The 27,203-nt window shown below is 45.1% G+C and overlaps 1 protein-coding gene across 2 annotated transcripts; it reads left to right on the top strand.

The window, feature by feature from the left end:
* Nucleotides 1-1,480: 1,480 nt before the first annotated feature.
* snap25a (synaptosome associated protein 25a) lies at nucleotides 1,481-27,203 on the top strand. 2 transcript variants are annotated; one of them, XM_077017494.1, is made up of 8 exons: nucleotides 1,481-1,687; nucleotides 15,286-15,429; nucleotides 17,246-17,287; nucleotides 19,143-19,191; nucleotides 21,533-21,650; nucleotides 24,759-24,878; nucleotides 25,183-25,327; nucleotides 25,532-27,203. In XM_077017494.1, exons 2-8 carry the CDS (start codon nucleotides 15,358-15,360, stop codon nucleotides 25,598-25,600), a joined length of 615 nt encoding a protein of 204 aa, XP_076873609.1. In that variant the 5' UTR covers nucleotides 1,481-1,687; nucleotides 15,286-15,357; the 3' UTR covers nucleotides 25,601-27,203. The 2 variants fall into 2 exon arrangements, with proteins under 2 accessions (XP_076873609.1, XP_076873608.1); XM_077017493.1 differs by lacking the exon at nucleotides 21,533-21,650 and adding an exon at nucleotides 21,881-21,998 and having other exon boundaries at nucleotides 1,500-1,687.

Below are 27,203 nucleotides of genomic sequence, written 5' to 3'. Positions count from 1 at the left end.
GGGGGGGGGGGGGGGGATGCTGAGTCATTGGTAGAGTCCAGCAGAAGAACATTCACACCCCCCATCCCTTCAACACCTCCACTCCTCCCCCACTCCACTCCTTTTTCTTGTGGCCTGTGCACCTCCTCCCACTCTCTCTCTCTCTCTCTCCCAAATTCCATGTGGTGAAAGAAAGGAAGAAAGAGGGTGAGTTACAAAGCTGGAAAATATGAATGTATTTTTTTATTCTTAGATCTATCTATCTATCTATCTATCTATCTATCTATCTATCTATCTATCTATCTATCTATCTATCTATCTATCTATCTATCTATCTATCTATCTATCTATCTATCTAATGAAGTCTTTGTCTTGCCAGCGTAGAACATGAACCACTTGAAACTCCAACAGCAAAAATAAGCAACAGCAACGTGCCAGCGCTGCTACCTCGCAACGCAACACGATGATGTGTAAACGATAGGGCTTGAGAGGAGGCAGCAATTAGTGCCCTGGCAGGAAGACCCTAGGAGCAGGGGACAACCCAGGAACGGGGGTGTTCCTCACAATGGCATTGTGGGAAATCTTAAGAGCAGCCAATAGTAAATCACCACACTGGGCATTGTTTCTTAAGGTCACAGGGATTGTACTCTAAAAAATGAATCTTTGATTTGGATTGTACATTATGATCATCATATTTTAAATATTTATTTCTTTTAAATAAAGATTTTGTGCAGCTGTCTGACCCCATTTTGAGCCAGCAGACAAAGTTAATACAGAGTTGGTATCGTTTTTGAAAAGGTATTGAAAAAACTAAAAAGCATTCATTGTCGGATTATTGTCTGAGTCTACTTGTGGTAAACAAACTTCAGTCCTGTTCCATTTTAGAGAAAATGACTTTAATCACACTTTAAATCATTCTAACTCATGGAAGACTACAAATTCTAATCATTTTAAATATGAAGCTATTAGTGTAAAGTGTTGCTGAAAGGACCAGCTTATACAGAACTGTGAGTACTGTGCACTCACACTAAAGCAACACCACAGAGGACAAACCACTGAAGTACATTTATCTATAAAAAAAATTAGGCTTCATCAGAATTTTTACCGAAATTGTCTATAACTCAACGTCACCAGTATTCTTTGAGCAATTTTACACAAAAAAATCACAGCAAAGCAAACTGTGAAATTATAGTGTACATTATATATTACATTTCTTTTCGTCTTTCCAGTGTGGTTTTAATATTATGTGTTATGCAATTTATAAGCTAATTATAAGGCCATACTTGTGGTCCTGGGTTTCATGATGTCGCAAACAAACGTTTCAGTTGAATAGTAGATAAAAGAAGACGTTCATACAAAGAGTCCAAAGTGCTTTCTGTATAGGAGCTTTCTTTCATTCACGTGTTTCTCTGCTGGTCCAAAACAGTGTTTTGTTGCCAGTGCGTATGCAAGCACTCAATTTCATTTGGGCTGTTCTATACCGCTCTCCCCCGGCAGACGTCTATTAAAAGGAGCTAACGTCAAAGCGGCAGCCATCTTTGGCGAGGGCAGAGACGCTCTCCATTGAAGAACTGTAGAGGTGTCAAACACGCGCAGTGTCTTTGCAGCAAGCCAGTCCCAGCAGAAGGGGGTTGCTTTCAGTTAGTTGTTGAAATACGCAGACCTGTTCACCTCATTACTGACGGCGATCCACAGACCACGGGACCAGGTAAGGACTGATCTTACTTGAACACGAAGGAAAAGGCTTAGAATGAAACAATAATACTTTTTTTTGGCTTATATTATTACAAAATAAATCTGGACTAAATTAAGCCATTTAGATTTCCAGTGCAGTCGCAGACAGGCTAACTAGTGGAGACATTTTCACAAGCTTCTTTCGAGCACTGTTGCGGAAACTAGGAAATAACAATGAAATGTACTTTACTTTGGTTAGATCGTTTTGCATTCATAATACGATTGCGTATATTCTATTTACATGAATGGTTGTATCGAAGTCTTTTAGTAATATATATGAATACGAATACGCATTTTCAACTGTGTATGTTGGATGCGGTGGTTGTGCTAATGCGCACGATGTGGGCGGTTTCTGCGTTTCAGTACCTTGGACAACGACGGTCAAATGCGATTTTATTATGAATTAATTTAATTCATTACTTTGCAAATATCTAGCATGAATGTCCAGTCAGGTTTGTAGCATTTTTACAAGCATTCACGCAAATCATTTGCATATGAAGATTTGGTTGGTATAGATTTTTTCTGGGTTTTCTGTAAGGGGATTTTGTTGGTTCCTATATTGTCTTCCCCCTCCAATACGACAAAATGAAGGACGTCACGTATATTTTGGTTCAAAACCGCATAACAAGAGTTAAGCAATAGTTTGTCGTTGTCTGAACTGCTCACGCGTAGCAAAAAGAAACTGACGGTATTGACAAGCTGGTATGACGTCGAAAAAGTCTGTATTGAAAGATCGTGGAAGGATCAGCGTGGGGAACTGCGGCGGAGAGCGTGCACTCTGGGGAGAGGGAGACAGGCGAGGGGGGACACGCTCTCATCAAACTTATTTAATGAGGCGCTGAAGAAATGTATGCTTGCAGATTACAGTTATTTCGTCAAAATGGCCACAGCCCTGCCGTATTTACGTGACGAGGCAGTAAATACCACTTGTGTCTTTCCGGTGATAGATGATGGGCGGGGCTAGGGTTGGAGCGCGCGGGGGCGGATGGTGGAGATACCCGAACTGATGCATCTTCGGGTTCCTATTTACTGAGGCTACGTGACGCATGTCCCACTACGCTCACCGCACGGACCATCGTTACATTCGGGACGATCCTCACATGTTAAGAGCATTACGCGCATTGCAGTAACACAGTGATATTAACATTAATGTCAAATCCTTACATTTACTGAATGCTTATTAAAAAAACGCATCTTATAAATCCAACTAACAGCCTGTCACACACGCGAGCTGGCATTCCAGGTTGCTGCAGACGTGTGTCTCTGTCACGTGCCTGTTTTCCTGCACCTGCATATGCTGTTTATTTTCATCCCTGCAGTGATTTTGGTAGTCTGTGTTGCCTCGTGCTGTATTTTTTGCTTAGTTATCGCTCATATTATTTCGGATGTCCCTAATGATTCGTCATTATGCTTTCCTCACGCGTAATGAGAAAAAAATCCCCAAACGTGCTCTCTCAGAACGAAGACCTCTTAAAAGCTCGAAATTAATAAAAGAAGCCATTAAGGAAAAAAAAAACCCAATCCCTCGAAAATGCGTCATTACGGAGCTGTTTGGTGTTTAGTACACGGGGATGTCTCTGGTCTGTTGTAAGAGGCTGGGGTGCTTTCGGCACGACTGATGAATGTGGTCGATGAATGCGGTTCTCTGGGTAGACTGCAGAGCGCTGATGGGCTGTTCCCCGGATGGTGACGCATCAATGACGGGTCGTGGTCTTTGAGCTAGGGGAAGCACAGCTCATGCCTACGTCATACAATTAGCCAATTATTGCATTTTTTTGCTTTTTAAATGTGAATTCTGCCGTCCTTGCTTTTTCTGTGAGATGATCTATGATCAACGGGTTCTGTTTAGAGTCTTGGACCAGTTTCAGTGGCCAGTGTGGCCAGCAGTGTGATGTTGCTCAGACGATGTGGGCCCACTGTGTTGCAGCTGTAGGACTTCACTCGTTTTAAGATGAAGCTCCTCTCTACACCTGCTTATGTAGTTCCAGTTGTTAAGCTAAAGACGTCTGCTTGGGTAGCTGACGCATTTCTTGGTCCAACTCCAGGTCTTAAAAACACTAAGAAACCTCTTCCCCCCGTCGCCGTGAAGGTCATGATCTGAGTGGACATGGAATGCAAACATCAATCTAGCTGCATCATGGAAATGGCCATAATATTTAAGCCTTCTCAAGAAACACCCGACTCATTTAATCAGATTTGCTTGGATTGATTAGTAGAATGAAACAAACACTTTCCAAACTGGAACAGTACCGAGAAATCCGCTGACGACGGCCGTCTAAGAGGGCCATGTGCAGACTTCTGTAACTCCTGGGGGTCCTACAGCTGTGGCAGACGTCACCGAGGTTCATTCGGAGGATGTGTTGTCAAATATTTTGCAAATCTGTTGTGAAGTTGATGCTTTTTTCATACGCGATTTTGAAAGCCTCCTCTGACTCCATTGCAATAGCAAGAACACTCAGGTGTTTGGAGCAGAGAAGAGCCATAGCGCCCGGCTGCTCCACGCCAAAGACCACATCTGTTTCTAAGAAGATTACTTAACAGGTATTCAAGACACAGCATCTGGCAGCACTGAGTGTGTCCTCTTCTACTGTCTCGTCCTCTGAAGAGTCAGAAGGCTACGGGAGTCAATCACAGTCATCAGCCAGAGTGCTTACATCACTCGTGATGTAAAGTTCCAGCAAGTAGGAGCTTTTCTGGCTAACATCCTGCAGAGTCAACAAAGGCCAAGTGGATTTAGCACAAAAATGTGTCAGACCCACAGAGTTGTGCAAAAAAAAAACAATCTGGATTCAGAACATAACACCAGGTTTAATCTGTGTGCATAGCAATACAAAAACATTTCATCTGGGGCAATTTCTCAGCCTAAAGTCTGTTCAGAGAGGAAGCCAGGACAACAGCCCCATTATATGTCTGAGCCACAAGATGTTCTTTGGAACTGTAGCCCTGTATTTGTTTAAAATAGCAAACTGGGCACCTCGTCTTCCTACAACTTCAAACACTCCCGACAAGTCCCTCCTGAATTTGGTCTGCAGTGGACTAGCTTCAGTGGGGCAGAGCAACTACGTCCTCGTCCACACTAGTGCGGGGATGAGTGGGGCAGAGCAGCTACGTCCTCGTCCACACTACAGCGGGGATGAGTGGGGCAGAGAAACTACGTCCTCATCCACACTAGTGTGGGGATGAGTGGGGCAGAGCAGCTACGTCCTCATCCACACTAGTGCGGGGATGAGTGGGGCAGAGAAACTACGTCCTCGTCCACACTACAGCGGGGATGAGTGGGGCAGAGCAGCTACGTCCTCATCCACACTAGTGCGGGGATAAGTGGGGCAGAGCAGCTACGTCCTCGTCCACACTAGTGCGGGGATGAGTGAGGCAGAGCAGCTACGTCCTCGTCCACACTACAGCGGGGATGAGTGGGGCAGAGAAACTACGTCCTCGTCCACACTAGCGCGGGGATAAGTGGGGCAGAGCAACTACGTCCTCGTCCACACTAGCGCGGGGATGAGTGAGGCAGGGCAGCTACGTCCTCGTCCACACTAGTGCGGGGATGAGTGGGGCAGAGCAACTACGTCCTCGTCCACACTACAGCGGGGATGAGTGGGGCAGAGCAGCTACGTCCTCGTCCACACTAGCGCGGGGATGAGTGGGGCAGAGCAACGCACCGTTTTTGTGTTTTGGCTACACTTGTGTTTTCGGTCCATTGTCCAGAAGTTTCGCTTCCACAATAAAACACAAACGGTGGGGAAAGCGTATGGTGAGAACGCTCACGTGTCCGACTGTCACTTCTCTGGCTCCTTGTTTACATGGTGCTGTCCCACGTAGCCATGTGCTCGCCAACAAGTGCACGAAAGGCGAAAGACGCATCTTTGTAATCAATATTGAGCAGCTAAACATAAAATTAGGTTCTGCCATTTTGGAACCATGGAGGTCGCAGCAACCCAACGTCAAATTTTTCGTTGCATTTTCCCTCATCCACACTACAGCACCAAAGCTGCGTTCTCAGAATTGCCCACTTGGGAAAGCAAATTTTAAAATATACATTGTAACTGATGGAAAATGATAAACAGATGACAAATGAGCAAAACCTAACAAAACAAACATGTGCTTCCCGTTTACCTGTGTCAGGGTCGACTAGGGCTAAGACAGCACCAGTTCCCTTTATTAGGAGGTTCCCTCCCCTCGTCAACGTCCCTGAACACCAGCTCTTAACACCAAGCAGGAGCGTGACGTGCGCTAGGCGGTGCAGATCAGCTGTTGTTCAACCCTAAATGCGTACACCATCGGTGTGTTGTAGTCGGCCTCCGTCAGGTGAACCCTGCACACGTCCTGTCAACGTCAAATCTCAATATCCACTTTGACCAAATACATCCCTGAGGTGATTTCATTAAGAGACGCGGCCACAGTCATTTCTCTTAGCCACAGGGCTCTCAAGTTTTGGATTCATGTCAGAGTGTGAGAGTTGTTGACGGTGGGGGGGGGGGGCGAACGTAAGCAGGGGCCCTGCTTAGCCATAACACTTTAGGTTAGCCAGTTCACTCTACACATTCCAGGTTCACGTGGCTGAAATGATTGATTATAACTGCGTTGCTTTTGAAGTAAGTCATTGTTGCATGTCGATCTGGTTCATTCTGTGTCTTTCCATCAAAGGACTTCTCCAAAATCAGCTTGGCAACATTTGCTACTGTTATGCACCTACTAGCTATCCTACAGTAGCCTGCTGGCTGGCTAGTTTTTTCCTCTATGACCTAGCCTTAAAACAATCTTTACCAAGTTAAGCTTATGTGAATAATACACTCAAGAACACACTTTTATATACACTTTTATATGTAGAAAGGTATAATCGGTATAGCAACAGAGACAACTCAACTGCTTCATCTGCCTACACTCCTCACAGTACGAGCTTGAATTCCTCCAGTTCGGGAGTGTAATTTTTTAATGCTGTCAGTCGTGTTTATTGCCATGATGTGTAAATGAAGTCCAACCCATGTGAAAGTCCCTCCAACATTCACATACAGCAGCCTCGCATCTGGAAGGCATGTCAAGGTTGCTCTCTATGAATTACATATAATACAGTTCTATAGATCTGTGGGCGGGACTCAGAATAACGTTTTAAATGCTTATTGTCCAATGAATGTCTAGCTTTGCTGCACTGAAAATGAAAGGTGTGTGGAAGTGACGGTAATGTGCAGGCTGCACACCGATGTTGGTGGGTTAAACACAACACACTCCCCAACATGTTAAGTATTGTAAATATATGCAGTATTACATATTTACTTGACATTTTTTGTGACATTGTATAGGAGGATGTAGTGTTTGAGCAGCCAGTCCTCATATTACGCCATACGGACTCATCATGTACATGCTGTCTGGGCTGTAACTGTGGTTAATAACAGGTTTTAAAATGGTTAGTTAAAAGAGATACTAGACAGAAGAGGGTTGAGATACGAGAGGGGTGAGACAAGAGAGGGGTGAGACAGGAGAGGGGTGCGACAGGAGACTCACTTTCTTAACTCACTGCCGTCACTTCCAAATTGATTAAAATGAATAAAGTAACACTAACAAACGTCAACAAATTTCTGAAATATTATTATTATAAATATCATATTATCTCTGCCGTTCTGATTCTAGGCTGTTTATCATTGACCTTTAACAGGATATTGGACCTGATGCTTTATAATGGTCCTGCTTGTGCCTTCAAGTTAAGTGTTATGAAGGTGTTATGAAGGTGTTATGAAGGTGTTAGTACACTGCACTGAGCTCTGTCATGTGTTATATGTCTGTCTAAAGCCTGCCTAGATGCAGATGTCAAAAACGTTTTATTGATTTTTTGTGTTTTATCTTATGTATTTTGCAGCGAAGCTAAAGTTAAATCGTCAGTGTTCAAGAGGTGTATGCATCTGAGAGACCATTTTAAATGCATTGGCTGCGATACTCTGATGGGAATGAGCAGAAGAGGTTTCACCAACACACACCTGCTGCTGTGTCAGACCGCGACGTTACACTCATGTCACCATGAAAGCTCGCGCAAAGCTGGGCAGTACGTCGCTAATGATGCAGATGCTGGCTTCTTGAACTGCTCTACTGGTGGAAGATCAATTAGTTGCAATCCCAGGACAACAACTTTCCGTTTCCATGGTCACACCCCAGGCTGCCATGAGGATGCCCTGCCCCCAGACTAGGGGACCAGTGGGGGCGTCATGGCAACATGCCTCCAGTGTTTTGGGGGACTGAATCTAATCCATAGTAGTGGTGATAGATATGAGTAATTGGGGTATTGCCAAGAGTATTCTCACCTACACTGTGGGTTTTTGGCAAATGTGGAAAGGCTGGATTTCTACTGAGTGTAAGCGAACCTGTGACTTTACCCTGACTTTTGGCCTCTCTGATTGATTATTAATGTCTTGTGTTTGTTGTTGTTGGTTTTATTTTGTTTTATAAAACTTCGGCTACACTTCTCTACAAACAGTGTGCTATCGTGTTCTTCGTCCTCCTCCTCCTCCTCACCAAACCAGCAGTGTGTTTTTTTTAGATGTAAATCAGAATTATTTTTAAATAACTCCCTTTGAATGTACTGTAAACATAGCATTATGGGAAAATCTACCCACAATCAGATCCACATTGCATAATTAGCAGCAGGGCTCGTAATTCCATTACATCTTCACTAAACATCTGGGAAAGTAAAAACGGATTGACGGGCCCGCTCCCATGGCAACGGCACTGACATTTCCTTTTCTTATTGCTACAACACCATAAACTGGCAATGAAACAAAAGAAAGGTCACACCCCCCCCCCCCCCCCCACATACACACACACACACACACACACACACACACACACTACACTGCCTCGTTGTTGAGCTGTACTGATCGTGAGACACATCTTCGAAGTTCTCCACAGCAGTAGGGAGAGACGAGGGACGGAGGAGAGACTGCAGTCGTTAATGGCCATGCCCCCCCCCCCCCCCCTCCCCCAGGGAGAGCGGCGTGTGTCTGGGTTGGGCTGGGCGTACTGCAGAACCGGCAGATGTGGGAGTTGGGGGGGAGGGAGTCGGGTTTAGATACTGCACTGGGATCTGCTGCTTCAGTTGCAGAACGGGCCCAGATGGGCTTGTGAACTGATCTCTTGTCAGACCAATTGCATGGGCAGCAAGACCCTCATTAAATCAGTGGCGCCGTCACGACGCAGGCAGAACGTGTCTGGGCCGCTGGAACGCTGCGTGTGCTGGTGACGCAGCACCGTGTGACTGCAGACATGGGCTGCAACGTGTCGTCTCGCCTGGGGGTTTCAGACATGGTGTGCAAGATTGATTGTATTGTGCTGTGAAAGAAAGACTCAACATCATAAGCCACTGAAATGCTATTCGCTGAAATACAAAATCCCTGAATGGCACATGCAGTGTAACTGGGATTAGTAGCAAGGCTGTGTCAGCACTCACAGCTCCACAGTTTAGGGGGTAGTAGACTAGTGGACAGCAGTGGACACTAGTGGACAGTAGTGGACAGTAGTGGATACTAGTGGATAGTAGTGGACAGTAATGGACACTAGTGGATAGTAGTGGACACTAGTGGACACTAGTGGATAGTATAGGACACTAGTGGACAGCAGTCTGCAGTAGTGGACTGTAGTGGACACTAGTGGACAGTAGTGGATACTAGTGGACTAGTGGACAGTAGTCTGCAGTAGTGATCAGTAGTGCCTTTGTGTCTCTGTGGACGTTTATCAGTGTTCCTCATTTGTGCTGTTCAAAGTTTTTTTCTGTGAGGTTGTACAATAGGCCAAATACACTAGAGAAGAGGTATTCACATCTGGACGTCATCAAATGGTTGTGTAAGGCCTGGTCTTGTGAAAGGTCCTGGCTTGCAGATGCAGGGTTTTGACGAGCGTTGACACACTGGTGCACCAGGGGGCGCACTACAGGCTAGACATGGGTGTGGACCCTGAGCAATTAGTGCACGAATGATGGGGGTCGTGGGGGCTTTTAATAATGAATCACCTTTACAGTGGATGAGCCAGAGGTGCTGTGACAAATTCATATTGGACTCCATTACTTTGCTTTCAATCGGCAAATTGTGCTTCATTAATTAACCTTATTCACTAATATACAATAGTAATTAGGGCTAGAATTGTCACTGCTTTTTTTCATTTTAAACACTGGGAAACAATGCCATACTTGTAAAAATATAATGGGAAATGATCTTACGTGTCTTTTATTTTGAAACATGTCTGCTATGACATGAGAAGGAAGTTATCTGGATCTGTACACCTAACATAAGAAGGAGGATATTCCCACCCAACTCCACAGATAATGTCATGGAACACGGTTCTGTGTGCGTCCGTCAAAGATGTGGAAGTCAGGCACAACAAGCTCCACCCCTTTCAGGGAATGTGAGGTGACCTGGGAACAGTGGAGACCAGAGACCAGAGAGGCATGTTCTGGTAACCTTGGTGAGACACTGTGTAGGGGCCAGGACTCACACGAGTGTCTCACACAGGCACCTCACACGGGCACTTCACACAGATGTCTCACACGGGTGTCTCACATAGGTGTCTCATACGGGTGTCTCACACAGGTGTCAAACGTGAATGTCTCACAATGCGTGAGGCTGTGAAGTAGAGAGTTTGGATTAGAGAGTGTGTATTAGAGTGTGTGGTGTAGAAAGTGTGGAGTAGAGAGTGTAGAGTGGAGTGTGTGGAGTAAAGCGTGTATTAGAGAGTGTGCAGTAGAGAGTGTATTAGAGTGTGTGGTGTAGAAAGTGTGGAGTAGAGAGTGCGTATTAGAGAGTGTAGAGTGTTTGGAGTAGAGAGTGTGGAGTAGAGAGTGTGGAGAGGTGAGTGCCTGCAAAGGTGAGTTCCTGTGACTGGGTGTGTCAGCGTCTCACACCTCAGAGAGAAGCTCAGCTGTGTGCAGGCGCGTCTTCTCTCATCTATCAGCTTTGTTACTAGGCAGCAGGTGCAGCTCCCCAGTACGTAGCCCCACTGAACCTCACTGTGGTCCCTGTGAACACTGTGATCCAGCAGCCTGGTTCTGTGGCCATGGGTTTCACCGTCATAATGACACACCATAATGGTGCGGGGAGTTCAGTGGGTTCGGAGGACTACGGGCGTGTGAGGAACAGGCATCACTAGAGGAAGAAATAATGATAGCTGTCAGGAGCCTGGAAACGAACCTCCATATTTTACATTATTACATATACAGAGTTAGTAGACTGGACGACGTCTTTTTAAAAATTGATGACTTTAATGACAAGTGTAAAGCAAAGTAATGAGATGTTGATGACAGCAATAACTAAATGCATGCTTAATAATAACGTGTATCATTTGCAAGTGAAAGAGCAGATTGATGAAGTCAGTGAAAAGTGTGTGCAGTGTAGAATGAATGACTCTGCACCTCTGCTCCTACTACCATGTGTGTGTATGCATGTGTGTGTGCATGTGTGTGCATGTTTAGTCCTCTGAGGTGCCAACCTCTCTGTAGAGAGCACCCACTGTGCTTTGAGATCAGGGCAGGGAACAGGAGGTGATGGGGGTCAGAATGGGGGTTTCATCTCTGAACACAGGATATGACATCGGGGCTGTACCATTGGTTGATTCTGAAAGAACCCCTAAGAGTAGTGTCACTCTCTGCATCCTCTGACGACAGGACTGAGGTGTGCATTCTCTGACATTTTCATGACAGTCAAGAAAATACTGATCCATCCTTTTGCTGAATACCGTAGTTCTACTATACTTCTAGATTAAGTATAGCATAGTTCTACTGTAGTTCCAGATTAAGTATCATAGTTCTACTTTGGTTCTAGATTAAGTACCTTAGTTCTACAGTACTCCTAGAGTAGATTAGATTGTTATTTTAATGTTACAAGGCGAACTCAGGATGCAGAAACATGCAAAGGCTATATAGACGTGAATGGTTATGAACATACTGTAGCTACGTGGCACATAAACACAGCAATGAGTCCAGATAACAAACAAACACACTCGATGACACACACGTAAATACACGAATACAAACCAGACACAAGTGCAACACATCACGTTGACGAGACTAGTGACAGGTCATACGAATAACAGATGAATACACACACTAAGACACACAGAAATAACATAATTTAACGTAAATTGTTGATGGGGGGGGGGGGGGGGGTGTAAAATGGTCACAGCGAGAAAAAAAGACAGATTTAAAGTCTAAATAGTTGGTTGAACTAACCTAGTGAAAACCGGGACATTAAATGAATTTTTTTTCCGGGATCGAATATTAAAAAGAAGGACAGTCCTAGGAAAACCGGGACAGGTGGCAAACCTACTGGTTATACTGATCAGGACCTTAAATTGACAGCATCTGAATCAAGGCCCAGGTTTTCTTTAGCTAGACATCTGATTGGATGTTCTAGCATGTTCTAGATTTTTCTCCAGTGACGGTCTCTCTGAAGACGTCTCTCTGCATACAGTTTGAAGGTCATGGTTGGCACATTTAGCCTGTACTACGCTATCTTAGCTTTAATCTACTTCATACTCCTGCAACTAAGCAGAGTAAGACGTTAGCAACAAGTTAGCAACACATGGTAGTAACCCCAGCATCATGACTTTGAGTGCATGTGCTGATGAATATGTACAACCGTTCCTGAATATGTACAAGCCTTTATGAATTCAACCTTTTCTGTTGGAGTGAAGGTTTGATTGTTCTAACAGTGTTTACTGCGTTGTACTGGGAAGGACCATACCACAGCAGTGTTTAATGGGAGAGGACCATACCAAAGCAGTGTCTTATGGGAGAGGACCATACCACAGCAGTGTCTTATGGGAGAGGACCATACCACAGCAGTGTCTAATGGGAGCGGACCATACCAAAACAGTGTCATATGGGAGAGGACCATACCAAAGCAGTGTCTTATGGAAGCGGACCATTCCAAAACAGTCTCTTATGGGAGAGGACCATACCACAGCAGTGTCTAATGGGAGCGGACCATACCAAAACAGTGTCCTATGGGAGAGGACCATACCACAGCAGTGTCTAATGGGAGCGGACATTTACATTTACATTTACATTTATGGCATTTAGCAGACGCTCTTATCCAGAGCGACTTACAAAAGTGCTAAGTGTTTAGTCAGAATATGCATCTGTATCTAGTATAAACAGGTTTAAGTCCAAACTACTCGAGCTCAAGGACCATTCCAAAGCAGTGTCTTATGGGAGAGGACCATACCAAAGCAGTGTCTTATGGGAGAGGACCATACAAAAGCAGTGTCTTATGGGAGCGGACCATACCACAGCAGTGTTTAATGGGAGAGGACCATACCAAAGCAGTGTCTTATGGGAGAGGACCATACCACAGCAGTGTCTTATGGGAGAGGACCATACCACAGCAGTGTCTAATGGGAGCGGACCATACCAAAACAGTGTCATATGGGAGAGGACCATACCAAAGCAGTGTCTTATGGAAGCGGACCATTCCAAAACAGTCTCTTATGGGAGAGGACCATACCACAGCAGTGTCTAATGGGAGCGGACCATACCAAAACAGTGTCCTATGGGAGAGGACCATACCACAGCAGTGTCTAATGGGAGCGGACATTTACATTTACATTTACATTTATGGCATTTAGCAGACGCTCTTATCCAGAGCGACTTACAAAAGTGCTAAGTGTTTAGTCAGAATATGCATCTGTATCTAGTATAAACAGGTTTAAGTCCAAACTACTCGAGCTCAAGGACCATTCCAAAGCAGTGTCTTATGGGAGAGGACCATACCAAAGCAGTGTCTTATGGGAGAGGACCATACAAAAGCAGTGTCTTATGGGAGCGGACCATACCAAAGTAGTGTCTTATGGGAGAGGACCATACCAGAGCAGTGTCTTATGGGAGAGGACCATACCAAAGTAGTGTCTTATGGGAGAGGACCATACCAGAGCAGTGTCTTATGGGAGCGGACCATACCAAAGTAGTGTCTTATGGGAGAGGACCATACCAGAGCAGTGTCTTATGGGAGAGGACCATACCAAAGCAGTGTCTTATGGGAAAGGACCATACCAAAGCAGACAGCTTGTTCATCAGCTGTCAAATGAGATAGGAGAGGTGGGGGGGGGGGGTTAATTAGCAGAGAACAAGTCCAGAGGTTTCACCAGAGTAGATAAGGTTCTGCGCTTACATCTGTTCTTGTCCCTCAGCTGTCACACAGGCAACAGAAGTGATAGCGTAGGTGACACAGACAAGTGAGAAGTGTGCTCTGTCTTTCTCTGGCTTGTTCTTCCGCACCGATTCACTCTGCTCAGATATGGCAGGATGAAGCCCAGTTGGAGAGCTGATCGCTCTGTCCAGGTATTTCAAGTCTGCTGTCGGATGGCATTGGCTTTAACATCTCTTCATTCGCTCAGCCGTCAGGGACCAATAAGCCTCGCCGGTTTACACTATGTTGCCATGCTGGGAACATTTTATCAAGACAGAGATTAAATGTCACCTGAACCAAAACAAAGTGGCATGAATGAAAGAAGAACTCATGAATGTAGATCTTCTGAACTGCAATCAATGAAGAGAAGGATACACACTTTAAAATATGAGCATCCTCATGTGCTAAGACGTTTACTGCTCTGAATGATTTTACGATACACGTGTTGGTGGTTCTCGTCTGTGTAGACTGAGCTGGAGCACGAGTCTCCTCCTAATGGAGATGTTGACCTTATTTGCATCTGTGAAGGTTTGGGAGGGAAGAGTCTCTGTCATTCTACATTGACCATTGTAGTAAAAGGTCAGGCTGTGACATTAAACCTAATTGGTTGAGTTTGGTTAATGCAATTATTGCAGGTTATATTCCACTTTTATAATGCCTGACTAGACCTAACTGGATTTTTATTGGATTATATTTATTTATTTATTTTTATTGAAACAACCTTGTACTGGTGGTACACCAAGTATTTATGGTACACCAAATACTGATGTTATACCAAGTACTGATGGTACACTTAGTAAACCAAGATCCTCAGAGTCGAATTTTTATCAGCTGAGCTCAACAGTCACGACGACGCTCTTTACAATCCCACTCAGTAAATAAAGGCCTGCCTTCATTGTTATGCAATACCCTGCTGTTCTTAAACCCAGCAGCCATTAATATGAAGCAATCGAGTTATGGAACTGGCATTCATATGCAAAAGAGTTTCTAAAAAGCTGTGGGTGAAGTGCCTATTGATGTTAACCTGGATCAACAAAACGGCCTCATTGTGATTATCAGTAGAGCTGACTGCTATTTAGCATAGTGCTGTAACGGTGAGTCAATCTCAGTTCATATGGAAGAGAAAGTGTTGGCTTCAAATTCCTGCATGCTTACCCCTCTAATCCTTAAACGCCGACGTGTGGGCCAGACTGGCACCAGGAGTCAGACGTCAGTGTCCTGGCGAGCCACTGCTGGGAATCAGCAGCAGGACTGTCCTGCTCAGCTGCAGCAGGGCTCGGTGAACTGTTAACTCAAGGGTGGTTGATGAATCACGAAACAGTTCTGAGTCATGGTGACTAATGTTGGATGGTCTAATGCTGTTTCCTTGTCCTTCTCTCTCTCCCTCTCTCCACATCCATTGTTCTCTCAGCTTTCCCCGAACTCCCAGTAGAACCCACACTTCCCAGTTGGAGACCAGCTCCATCCACTCCAACCAGCAGCCATGGCAGATGACGCCGACATGCGCAACGAGCTATCGGACATGCAGCAGCGTGCCGACCAGCTGGCCGATGAGGTGAGAGATTCGGCGAGTGATTCGGCGAGTGTGTGCCTCAAAGGCGAGTGTGTGCCTCAAAGGCGAGCGTGTGCCTCAAAGGCGAGCATGCGCCTCAAAGGCCCACGTGTGCCTCAAAAGTGAATGTGTGCCTCAAAGACCCTTGTGTGCGTCAAAGACGAATGTGTGCCTCAAAGGCCCACGTGTGCCTCAAAGGCGAATGTGTGCCTCAAAGGCGAGTGTGTGCCTCAAAGGCATGTGCCCCAGAGCCAATGAGCAAACAGACATATTGACAGACATTAATGTAAATGATACTGTTAGGTGGTCCAAAGGGTGGGGGAAACAGGTGTTTGCCTCATAGAGTAAGGTGCTAGCAACACATGGGTCATGGGCATGGGTACTCAAAAACATGTGCAGTTTGCTCTGGCTAGTTGCATCTTCCCTTTGTGAGGGATCAGTAGTAAGATCGTTTGCCACTGTGCTAATCGTGCTGTGATGACTGCAGCCCCTCTATGCTGCACCACCAGGATACTGCAGGCTGTTAATCACGCGCCGTCTCCACTGAGAGACTCGATCCAGACCCGAGACGGGACACATACAGCTTCTGGGGACCGCATATTCTGTTCTGTGAGCTGTGACTGTGCAATTTCAGACACGTACATACACCACAAGGTCTACCTGCATCCAGGCTTACGTAACACTGCAGCTTTTGTTGTATGTGCGTGTGTGTACACGTGTGTGTGTGTGTGTGTGTGTGTGTGTGTGTGTGTGTGTGTGTGTGTTTGTGCAGGAGTGTGTGTGTGTGTGTGTGTGTTTGTGCAGGAGTGTGTGTGTGTGTGTGTGTGTGTGTGTGTGTGTGTGTGTGTGTGTGTGTGTGTGTGTGTGTATTGCGTATGAATCACCCTCATTGCTGAATGCAGTAATAAAATGGCAGTGCAAACAGTTACACACACACACACACACACACACACACACACACACACACACACACACACACACACACACACACACACACACACACACACACACACTCTCTCTCTCTCTCTCTCTCTCTCTCTCTCTCTCTCTCTCTCTTCTCCTCCTCATTTGTGTGATGAATGAAACACTGTTACGTCAGCAGCCCAGGAGGAGGAGCCTTCCTGTAAAAAATTTAATTACAACTTTATTTGAATTCAGAACTTTATCTATAGGGCGCAGGCTCGGATGACAGCCATTTTGGACCTTTCTTGATCATGTGTGATGCAAGTCATGTCAGGGCCATCAGGGGAGGTCAGGGGACGTGTCGGGGAGGGCGTATCGGGGGGGGGGGGAATGGGGGTGGGGGAATGGGTCCACAGGTGCTGGGTGTTCCTTTCTGGGGCTCTGCTCTTTAGACACTTGGGGATGCAGGGATGTACAAAGGGGTTCTCAAACTGTCACTATGTACCTTTTATATGGAGGATCAAAGGAATCATGTTACAATGACTTGCTAAAAACAGACGGAGCTCCAATCAAGCACAAGGCCAGGTGGTAGTGGGTGGAGCCTAGAATATGCCCTTTACATCTTTACATCATTTACATCTTTACAATCTTTACATCTTCAGTGGAACATACACAAGAACAAATCGCACAACGCTGTCCTCAAATCCTTAAACGGACTCATTCATTTTTACTTAAATTTTCTCAGTGCCAGATTCTCTGTCCTCGTTAAACGGAAAGATTGTAATGTGTGAGATAAAAGAGGATCAGACATTGTGGTGTGTGTGAAAGGGCAATTATTTCTGTAAACGAGTGCTGTCAGTCATGGTTACTGCCTTCCTGTCGATTAACCAGCCTTGTCCCGCCTCTCTTCTGCCAGTCCCTGGAGAGCACACGCCGTATGCTGCAGCTGGTGGAGGAGGTGAGTCACGTTATTCTCTCCATATCACGAAACATTTAGAGAGGAAACCTCAGACTAGTAAAATACGAGATGTGAACGATGGTGGATGAGTTTTTCTTTCCTAAGTGGGGGTGGGCGGGGCTAGGGGGAAGGAAGGGTGGGGCAAGGATGGAGAGAAGAGCAGAGAAAGGCACAGGGAGCAGGAGAGAGAGGAGAAGGAGCAGTTGAAGGCGGGGCTGGAGGGCGGGGCTTGCCTCATTGGCCAATCTCTGTGGCATTCCTCAAGGTCATATTGATAAGCAGTTGCCTTCTTATGGAGCCACACCTGTTATCTGGCGAGGATGAAGTGCCTAGTTGCCCCAGCAACAGGGGGAAGACCACTAGCTGCAAAGAGACCACGGTGCTCCATTTGTACTAGGCAGCGATTCGTCATGGTTACAGATGGGCGGAGCTTCTTTGTGCTACCTCACCCCTTTCTCCACCTGCATGGACCTGGGACACCACTATCTGTGTTCCTTAGCTCAGTGGACACTATGAGCTGTGTTCCTCAGCCCAGTGGACACCACTAGCTGTGCTGAGGAAAGCAGAGGTGAAGTTCATGTATTATTTAGGCCGAAGAGCATCAAGCTTGTGCCAGCCTTCTCCGAGCTACGTGGAGACACAGCAGAGCTGTCCGCCAGCGCTGACCTCCCCCGGGACCCCTTTACAGCACTTTCAGGGCTCTGCCGGAGCCGCAGAAGTGGCTAGAGGAGGCGGGCGGGCAGCCAGGTGGGAGGGGTCAGGGGGGGCTGGGCGGCGGCCTGATTTATCCCAACAGCCGGCCCCCTGATGACCAGAAACATCGATGCTCAGTTTCGCCCCTCCTGAAATGCTGAGAGGGCAACTCTGCTTATTTATGCACTGCAGGTGCCACTTTCCGATACTCCCAAATAGCGCAGGACAGGAAACGCCCCTCCCTGAGCAGACCCGACCTGAGCAGAACCGACCTTACACAGACCCGCTTCAGAACTTGAATGAAAGCAGGCTAGCAAAAGTCGATCCTTCCAGCAAAGCGAATCGATAACGAATATATTTTGAATTTGCTGTACGGTCTAGGCATATGTGTGCTGTAAGCCAGCCCAGTGGGGTAATACATAAACGTGCCAGCACAGGGTGTAGCCGAATAAGTGAGGTAGAAATCTCACACCTGCAGCTCCTTTATTAAAGTCTCCCCATCGTTCAGTCCTTTGTTAGAATTAATGTTAGTCATATCCTGGGCTGTAACTAGCTATGAGGACACAAGTTCAGCCACACTAGTTTCTTAATGTCTTCTAGGCTTGCAGTACTTTATGATATAGTACGTAGTGTGGTGTGGACATAAGTCCAGAGCCTACAGATTTGCCACTCCCATTTTCATATGGACCAGGTGTGAGGGCAAACCTTTCACATTAACAACCAGTGATCCCAAAATCATGGACTGCATTAGGAACCGAGGTCCAGATTTTACCCCTTGTATTACTACAGCTTTGATCAATATCTGTGTGGGCACTATAATGTGATCTAGAAACCCATAAATTACTGCTAGATGGTATCAATTTATCAACTTATTTATCATCTTTCCAGCAAAGTTTACTTTGGTGTGTCCTCTTCCTTTCAGACAGGGGGTCAGGTGTGGACACAAGTGTGTCCCGTTCCACTCAGAAGTGGGTCAGATGTGGACACAGTGTGTCCTGTTGCATTTAGAAGTGGGTCAGATGTGGACACAGTGTGTCCTGTTTCAGGGGGTTGTCTTTGCTCGAGTCTTATAGGAGCTTGTGATTTCGGTGGTTGATCTCACACTCTCTGTTCTCCCCTCCTCTCTTCACCGCCGTGCCGTGCGTTCCTGCCTGGTGCGTAGAGTAAAGATGCTGGTATCAGGACTTTGGTTATGCTGGACGAGCAGGGAGGTGAGTCCACCATCAGACCAGACGATGCTGCAATGCACGCACGTTCCTGCAATACGCACAATGTAGTACTTGTAAATTTACATCAGTTTTTTTTTTCTTCAATATCTTCTCTCATTTTAAATGATCTCATTAGAATTTCTTTCAATATTTTAATTAAGATAATCAAATGCATGATATCTTGACTCAAATGAATCACTTATCAGTAATTATGTAGCCAGTTTTTCTTTCAAATGTTAATGGTGGTGTTGATTTCCACTGTTTTACTTTTAACTACAAGCTTTCCAGTTTTTTTCCCCTAAATGCTTCTGCACTTTTAGATGCTCTTGATTATTTATTTTCTTTTCACTAATCAAGTGACTGTAACCACCAAGACTCTCCATTTAACGTCTACAACATTCCACTTTTCCATCCTATGACTGGTCAGTTTAACTGTACCATTGTGGAAGTTAGCAAGGCCACATGTTTTAAATGTAGTCAAGAGTCATTTTCTTTCTCTGTGTGGGGAAATTAAAACGATCGATTTAGCTGGTAATGACAAACGCCACTCTTTCCCATAACACACACTACTATCGTTTTTGTATAATCCCTGGTTGAATATCTCAGAGTCCAGATACATGAAGTCCATTTGGAATTCAGAAATGGAAGGGACCATTGAGTTCACCAACGCCTCAGCATTGAGCCAACACTAAAAACACACATTAGCTTGTTTATCTAAGATGAGGTGCGATCTTAGCATGATTTAATCACAATTGGCTTTGCTAGGGGCGTTAGCCCGAGAGGGGCACTGTGATTGGTTGATAATTACTCTTGTGCGGTCAGCGGTGAGATGTTCCTGAATGCTGAAGGCCTAGTCACGAGGTACAGTTAGGCAGTGAGCACTCTCAGACTCCACACTCTGACAGAGGCATTAAGGAACAGTGTGGGGCTGATTGGAACTAGCAAAGGAGGCAAAGGAGCTGATGAAACTGAAGAATGACAGCAGCACTGCTGGTGCTCAGACTCACTGCCACCAGCACTGCCCCTTTAATGTTCCCACATATTTTACAATAATATCTTTCCTTTAGCTTTAGCTTTAAACCCAGGGATTCTACAAATGTGAGAGTGGAGGTAGGCTAGCACAGTCTGCCTCCCCTTACAACATACCTCACCAGACCTCCTCTCCATGGGCCATGGATTAGACGCCACACCCACACCGCCAAACAAGCAGCAGATGGCATCACCACAGGCCACCCAGCCACCTTCACCACCATGTTCATCTCTTACCCCCACCCAGACAAACACACCCCCGCCCAGACAAACACACCCCCACTCAGACAAACACACCTGCATCCAGACAAACACACCCCCACCCAGACAAACACACCTGCATCCAGACAAATACACCTGCACCCAGTTAAACACACCCCCACCCAGACAAACACGCCTGCATCTAGACAAACACACCCCCACCCAGACAAACACGCCTGCATCCAGACAAACACACCCCCACCCAGACAAACACACCTGCATCCAGACAAACACACCCCCACCCAGACAAACACACCCCCACCCAAACAAAGACACCTGCATCCAGACAAACACACCTACATCCAGACAATCCCACCCCCACCCAGACAAACACACCCCCACCCAGATAAACACACCTGCATCCAGACAAATACACCTGCACCCAGTTAAACACACCCCCACCCAGACAAACACACTTGCATCCAGACAAACACACCCCCACCCAGACAAACACACCTGCATCCAGACAAACACACCCCCACCCAAACAAAGACACCTGCATCCAGACAATCCCACCCCCACCCAGACAAACACACCCCCACCCAGACAATCATGCCCTGCCCAGACAGTCATCCCCGCATTGCCGTGTTGAGATATGCAGCCTTTGCTGAAAGGCTTGGTGTGTGTCACGGCCCCGAGCGAGAGATACAGGCGGTCTTTGCTTCCGCACTGAGGTCTAATTAAAGTCACAGGCTTTTGACCTGCTTCCCTCCAACGGTGGCTCTCATGGGACATGGTGTCTCTGCCCTGCCCGTGACCTCAGTGGTGTGTTTTATATTCACCATCTACTTGTGTCCCCATCCATTTGTTTTCTTCCCTCAAGCCCATTTGAAATGAAAGTATCCTATGGAATATTTTCCAGTGAAGAAATTTCAATTTTTATACATTTTTGGCATCTGTAGACTTATTAACATGCGTGTTGCTCCAACAAAATACAATTTAGCGGAGTCAGACCACTCATCATGACAGAATTCGTTTCTCCACAAACAAAAAAAAAAAAAGCACGAAGCCAATAAAATTCATGTCACTGCTGTCATCCCTTTGTCCTGACCAGAACAACTCGATCGTGTTGAAGATGGCATGAACCATATCAACCAAGACATGAAGGAGGCCGAGAAAAATTTAAAAGATTTAGGGAAATGCTGTGGCCTGTTCATATGTCCGTGTAACAAGTAGGTACTGGCCGCGCCACGGAGGGTCTTCTGCGTATGTGGTGGCGTCTCTTCTTTTGCTTTCCCCCCCTCTTTTACCCCTTTTCATTTTCCTTTCGTCACAGTGTCCGAGTTGTTTTCCTTCCTGTCTTCTCTTCTTTGTCCTTTCTTTCCTCTTTTCTTCCTCTCCTCCCTGTTTTCTTCCCACGTGCTTCGTTCTGTGGGGGATAAATTGCTTGTTGTTTAATCAGAACAACTGGAGCGCATCGAAGAGGGGATGGACCAAATCAATAAGGACATGAAGGATGCAGAAAAGAATTTGAACGATCTAGGAAAATTCTGTGGTCTTTGCTCCTGTCCATGTAACAAGTAGGTGTTGCTTGCCTGCCTGCCTGCCTGCCTAAGAAAATGACTTAAAAAAGAAACAAATTTTAAGTAAAAATAAAAACACACCCTAGAGGCTCGTGGCCTTAGCCAGTGATAGCCAGCGTCAGCACCCACGCACTGCACTCTTCATCATGACCTGCCCCACGGGATAGTCATACACACACTCTCTCTCTCTCTCTCTCTCTCTCTCTCTCTCTCTCAAACACACACACACACACACACACACACACACACACACACACACACACACACACACACACACACACACACACACACACACACACAGGCACACATATATATATATATATATATATATACAAACATCCATGCATGCATGCACACAGAGTCACATAGACATACACACCCATGCAAACAACTACACACACACACACACACACACACACACACACACACACACACACACACACACACACACACACACACTCCACAAAACTGTAATGCAGCCTTGACTCTAGGTCCACTGGGTCCATCAGGTGTATGACATAAGGCATGCTGCACTAATCCTGTAGTCTGACCCTTTCGATAGACCCCCTCTCTGAGAACCGCATGCACAGATAAACTGATTAGATAAGACTACAGTCTGAACTGTTGAGGAAACCACTCTAAAAAATGTATGGATGTGCCAAAGTTGAACAGCCTAGGGTTATATTTGCATTATGAGGATACTGTATTTGCAGCATGTTGACACTGTATCAACATCAGACTCTGAAAGTAGAGATAGCACAACGAGTCTGATCGTGAACTCTAACCACTCACACTGCAGCTCTATTGGTGAGCTATTGGATTAATGTAAATGAATAAGATTTGCATGCTCACTTACAATCAACCAGTTTTGAATAATGGATAATTAAAAGTGTACATATACTATCTCATTACAATATACAATTTGGTAGTGATGAATGATAAGTCAGTATAGAAAAAAAGATGATTTAAGGGATCAAGCATTTTCCTGCAACTTTGAACGCACATCCATCAACATAACTGGCCTGTCAGGAACAGCATGAACCTGAACGCCCAATGCATGCTGATGCAAGCCTTCCTAGTAATGACAATGCTGCTACCTGCTACACTGTCATGCACCGTCCTAGTACCAAAGCTGGTTACCCAAACCTTCCACTGGGCAGTTAAAGCCGATCCCTTGCTCAGGTTTAGGGTTTGGGTCTGGGAGGGCTAGGCAGAGAAGATGGAGGCTGATGTAGATCTGTTGCAGTGGAGAGAGCGGTGTTCTGACTGCTCTCCCTCGAGGGGGATTGGGGGCGGGGCTGCCTCCATCTAGGTCGGGTGGAGAGAGCCGTGCTGCAGATATTTCTGCTTTAATTTTGTAACGCCTGCTGCCAGTGTCTCTGGCTACAGTTATAACTCACTGTAAATTGTCCTAAGGCAAAATGAAGACATTTATAAGGGGATTTAACCAACAGTTTTACTGTGTAGCTCATGTAGATTCACACTGATCCTAGATCAGCTTTAGCACTATTACTTTAGGGTTTGTTTTTTTGCAGATTATGTACATATATCTCATATATAAATATCATCTCATTCAAAACCTTCTCTCTCGCTGTCCTCTCTATGTTTATTATGATCATTTTTGCAAAGGAAGATTGCAGAATCATAGACAGCAGAAGATCGGGGTGCGTTAGAGCTTACATACACGGCCAAGGCCAGCAGGAGTGATACTGGATACGAAGCTGGAATCCGTATCGATATACAACAGTGCAGTGGGAGGACTGCCCATCTCTGATTAGATCACACCAAATATATTCTGGTTTCCAAGATCACTGAGCTTATATCAAACAAAATGTACTGGCTCATTTAGACTGAATATGATCGTCTCGGTTGTGAATTAAGCACAAACCCTAGTCCGTTGCTTTTATAGTCTGGCAACTTAATCAGTGGCACAAAATTTTCAGAAACCATTGAATATTAGCACCATTAGAACGTTTATTCTGATAGTCACACGTGATAGTTCCATTATGTCACACGTGACACGTTACATTTTCAACCAGTATCGTGTTCAACAAAACGTCATTAGCACATTAGCCTTTCTGAAGGTCACACACAAAGTGCTAATTGTTTATTGATATGCACTCCTTTAGAGAGCAAGCATGGCGAGAATCGATTCTTCCTCTTTTATGTCCCTCGCCAGGTTAGTCAATCCACAGAATCCAACCGAGCTACAACAAAGACACACAATAAACAAAATTAGCATCTCGTCCTTACGCCGAAGAACAGGAAGCATCTTCAGGGTGAAGTCCCAAAGGAATGGCGGCCTAGGAATAGGGGTTCTTCCCTCCAATTTTCATTTCAGTTGCACTTGTCTCTGACGATGTGGCAGTCCTGTTACTTTGTGTCGTCTGTCCGCCAAGACATGTCCTGTTTGTTATTTGTCATAGTCTGGGATGGGGGATCAGGTTATAAGCAGTGGACAGGAAAAACAGTCCAACAAGGAGACGTAACTCCAGGTTGACCTCTGGCTCCAACATTTCTTTTGGTAGCTACTCAAGTTCCCTCTTGTTTGTCACCCCTATAGATAGCTATATGTTTCAGCAAATAAACCATGTATGTTCTATGTCAGCAGGTTATGCCGTCTTAGTTAGAACTGATAGAAGAATAAGCTCGACCATGTTATGACTTGCATGAGCAGTGTTGGTCTGCATGTGTAGGAGCAGCACTCATACATAAGTGCCCCCCTCACGGCGGTGATCCTGCCCTCTACCCCTGCAGAATGAAGAGCGGTGGCAGTAAAGCCTGGGGCAACAACCAGGACGGCGTGGTGAACAGCCAGCCCGCCCGCGTGGTGGACGAGCGGGAACAGATGGCCATCAGCGGAGGCTTTATCCGCAGGTGAGAGGAGGGAGGGGGGTGCCGAGCTCCTGAGCCCCCCAGGCAGGGAAGCCCTGCACAGGCAGAGTTCGCTGGGGTCCAGGGGTCATTAAGAACAGCATTGAGCCTGAATGGGCCAGGGAGGTGAACTGTACAGCACTTCTGGGCATTTAGCTACACATTGTGCTTGCATTATTCCGTGAGGTATTGTAGCGAGGTACCTTTTGTGAGGAATGAGGAGGTTGCTACCTTATCTTCTGCGAATGAAGAGCGCGCGTCGCGTCGTGCGGTGCACGTCCCATTGAGTACTTGTGCTTCTGCGCAGGGTAACAGACGACGCCAGGGAAAATGAGATGGATGAGAACTTGGAGCAGGTGGGAGGGATAATTGGGAACTTGCGTCACATGGCCCTGGACATGGGCAATGAGATCGACACCCAGAATCGCCAGATTGACCGGATCATGGACAAGGTAGGGGGCGCACTCACGCATACAGGCATTAACGTCTTAGACAGAACAGAACAAGAGTTTCATTTTTTAGCTAGGATATGTTCCATCTTTAAGGGTGATTTTAGTTCATTCAATACAAAAATCTTTAGTAATAACTTTTAAAAAGAGTCAGCAGTGTGTTTGAACAGAAAAGCTGCTGCAGTAAGAATTTGTCACTCCTTCCAGGCTGAGTCCAACAAGACCAGGATTGATGAAGCCAATCAGAGGGCCACAAAGATGCTGGGGAGTGGCTAAAGGAGGCGGCCCAGTGGCTCAGATCAACCCTGCAGTTTGTCTAAACGCGCAAACATGCTCTTATCATGGTATTGACCTTCTAGGTTTGCACACGTGCACATATCACACCTCCCTCGTTGTAAACGTCGTTCTGTGTGCTGTCTGTCAGCTTTTTCAATGATCGTTATCATAAATGATTTCTTATAATCCGCATCGTTCTTTCCAAAGGTTGTATATAATGCAGACTTCATGGCTCTAGCTCAATTGTGGAGTTTTTATTCTCTTTATCACCTATATACAAAAATGTATATATGTATACATATATATATATGCTTATAGGTGTATACATATATACAAATATCTAGCCTCTTTGTTGGATGAAATATATAATAGGAATGCTATTCAAGATGTCTTTCCTTTTGCGTATCAGTATTGTCTTAGTAAAGCTGTGTCATTCCATTAGGCTACTGTCAGGGTCCTTATTTTGATGTTGTCATGACAAATGAAAAAGAGGTAAAAGAAGATTAATTATATGATGATGCCAATACAAAAAGCACTTACAATATCTGGCCTTGGTTCATTTTTCATCGTCACCATTATCGAGCCATTATCAGTTACTGTTTAGATGATGTATAACTAGATTCTGTAGCTGTAATAGACTTTGCATTCCAGGTGATGTGAATTGTGCGTTATGCATGACAAATGGTAGATTTTAGAGTCTTATAAATAAAACTCATTTAAAAATGTAAAAAAAAATAATAATCACGACAGTAGCAAAAATCAACATAAGCATGCTCTGTATTAGGACCAGTCGAACGTTCCATATTCCTGCAAGTTTGCAATAGTGCAACCCTTTCTGTCAATATATATTTACAGACTGTGACCATTGTTGTAAAATAATGCAAAATGACTTATAGAGGAATGTTACAGAGATGACTACAGGAGGAGATTGTGCAAAATGACCCATTTTCTAAATGATTCTGCAGCTCAGTGAAGATTATGATCATGTTCTGAACAGCGGGGACTGGTTGTTTACTGTATCATAGGTTTTGGATGCTCTGAAAATTAAAAAAATAAATAAACGTTTGCAATGTAAAGCAGAGTTGCATATTTCTGAGAGACGTTACTTTTATAAGATGACTGTATCTTGTTCATTTACTTTCCCCATGTGGTTTGTTATTGGTTAAAAAAAGTTTAATAATCCATAACAAAAAATTTAAAAACTTTATACACACACGCACACGCACGCACACACACACACACACACACACACACACACACACACACACACACACACACACACACACACACACATATATATATATATATATATATATATATATATATATATATATATATATATATATATATATATATATATATATATATATGAGGCATTTTTGTTGCTATGAGCTATGCACACCAATTCGCCGATATGTTGAATAGTCAGTATAAGAAGACAAGCAAATTCCTTACCTGGATGACACATATAAGTCAGACTGTGAGATCAATGTCCTCAACGCATGTAATATTTAAAAAAACTCCCTCTGTATCCTCCTATCAGTCTGTGAAGTGGTTGACATTTTGTAGCTAGCTGAATTGATTAAAAGTCATATAACCCCTC

The sequence above is a fragment of the Brachyhypopomus gauderio genome, chromosome 9 (assembly GCF_052324685.1).
Source record: "Brachyhypopomus gauderio isolate BG-103 chromosome 9, BGAUD_0.2, whole genome shotgun sequence".
Classification (NCBI taxonomy): domain Eukaryota; kingdom Metazoa; phylum Chordata; class Actinopteri; order Gymnotiformes; family Hypopomidae; genus Brachyhypopomus; species Brachyhypopomus gauderio.
This window is presented reverse-complemented; position numbering and strand designations above follow the sequence as displayed.

Coding starts and splice junctions, on each gene's coding strand:
- snap25a (XM_077017494.1), top strand. CDS start 15,358: ATGGCAGATGACGCCGACATGCGCAACGAGCTATCGGACATGCAGCAG. Junction 15,430..17,245: donor CCGACCAGCTGGCCGATGAG/GTGAGAGATTCG, acceptor CTCTTCTGCCAG/TCCCTGGAGAGCACACGCCG. Junction 24,879..25,182: donor AGCGGAGGCTTTATCCGCAG/GTGAGAGGAGGG, acceptor GCTTCTGCGCAG/GGTAACAGACGACGCCAGGG.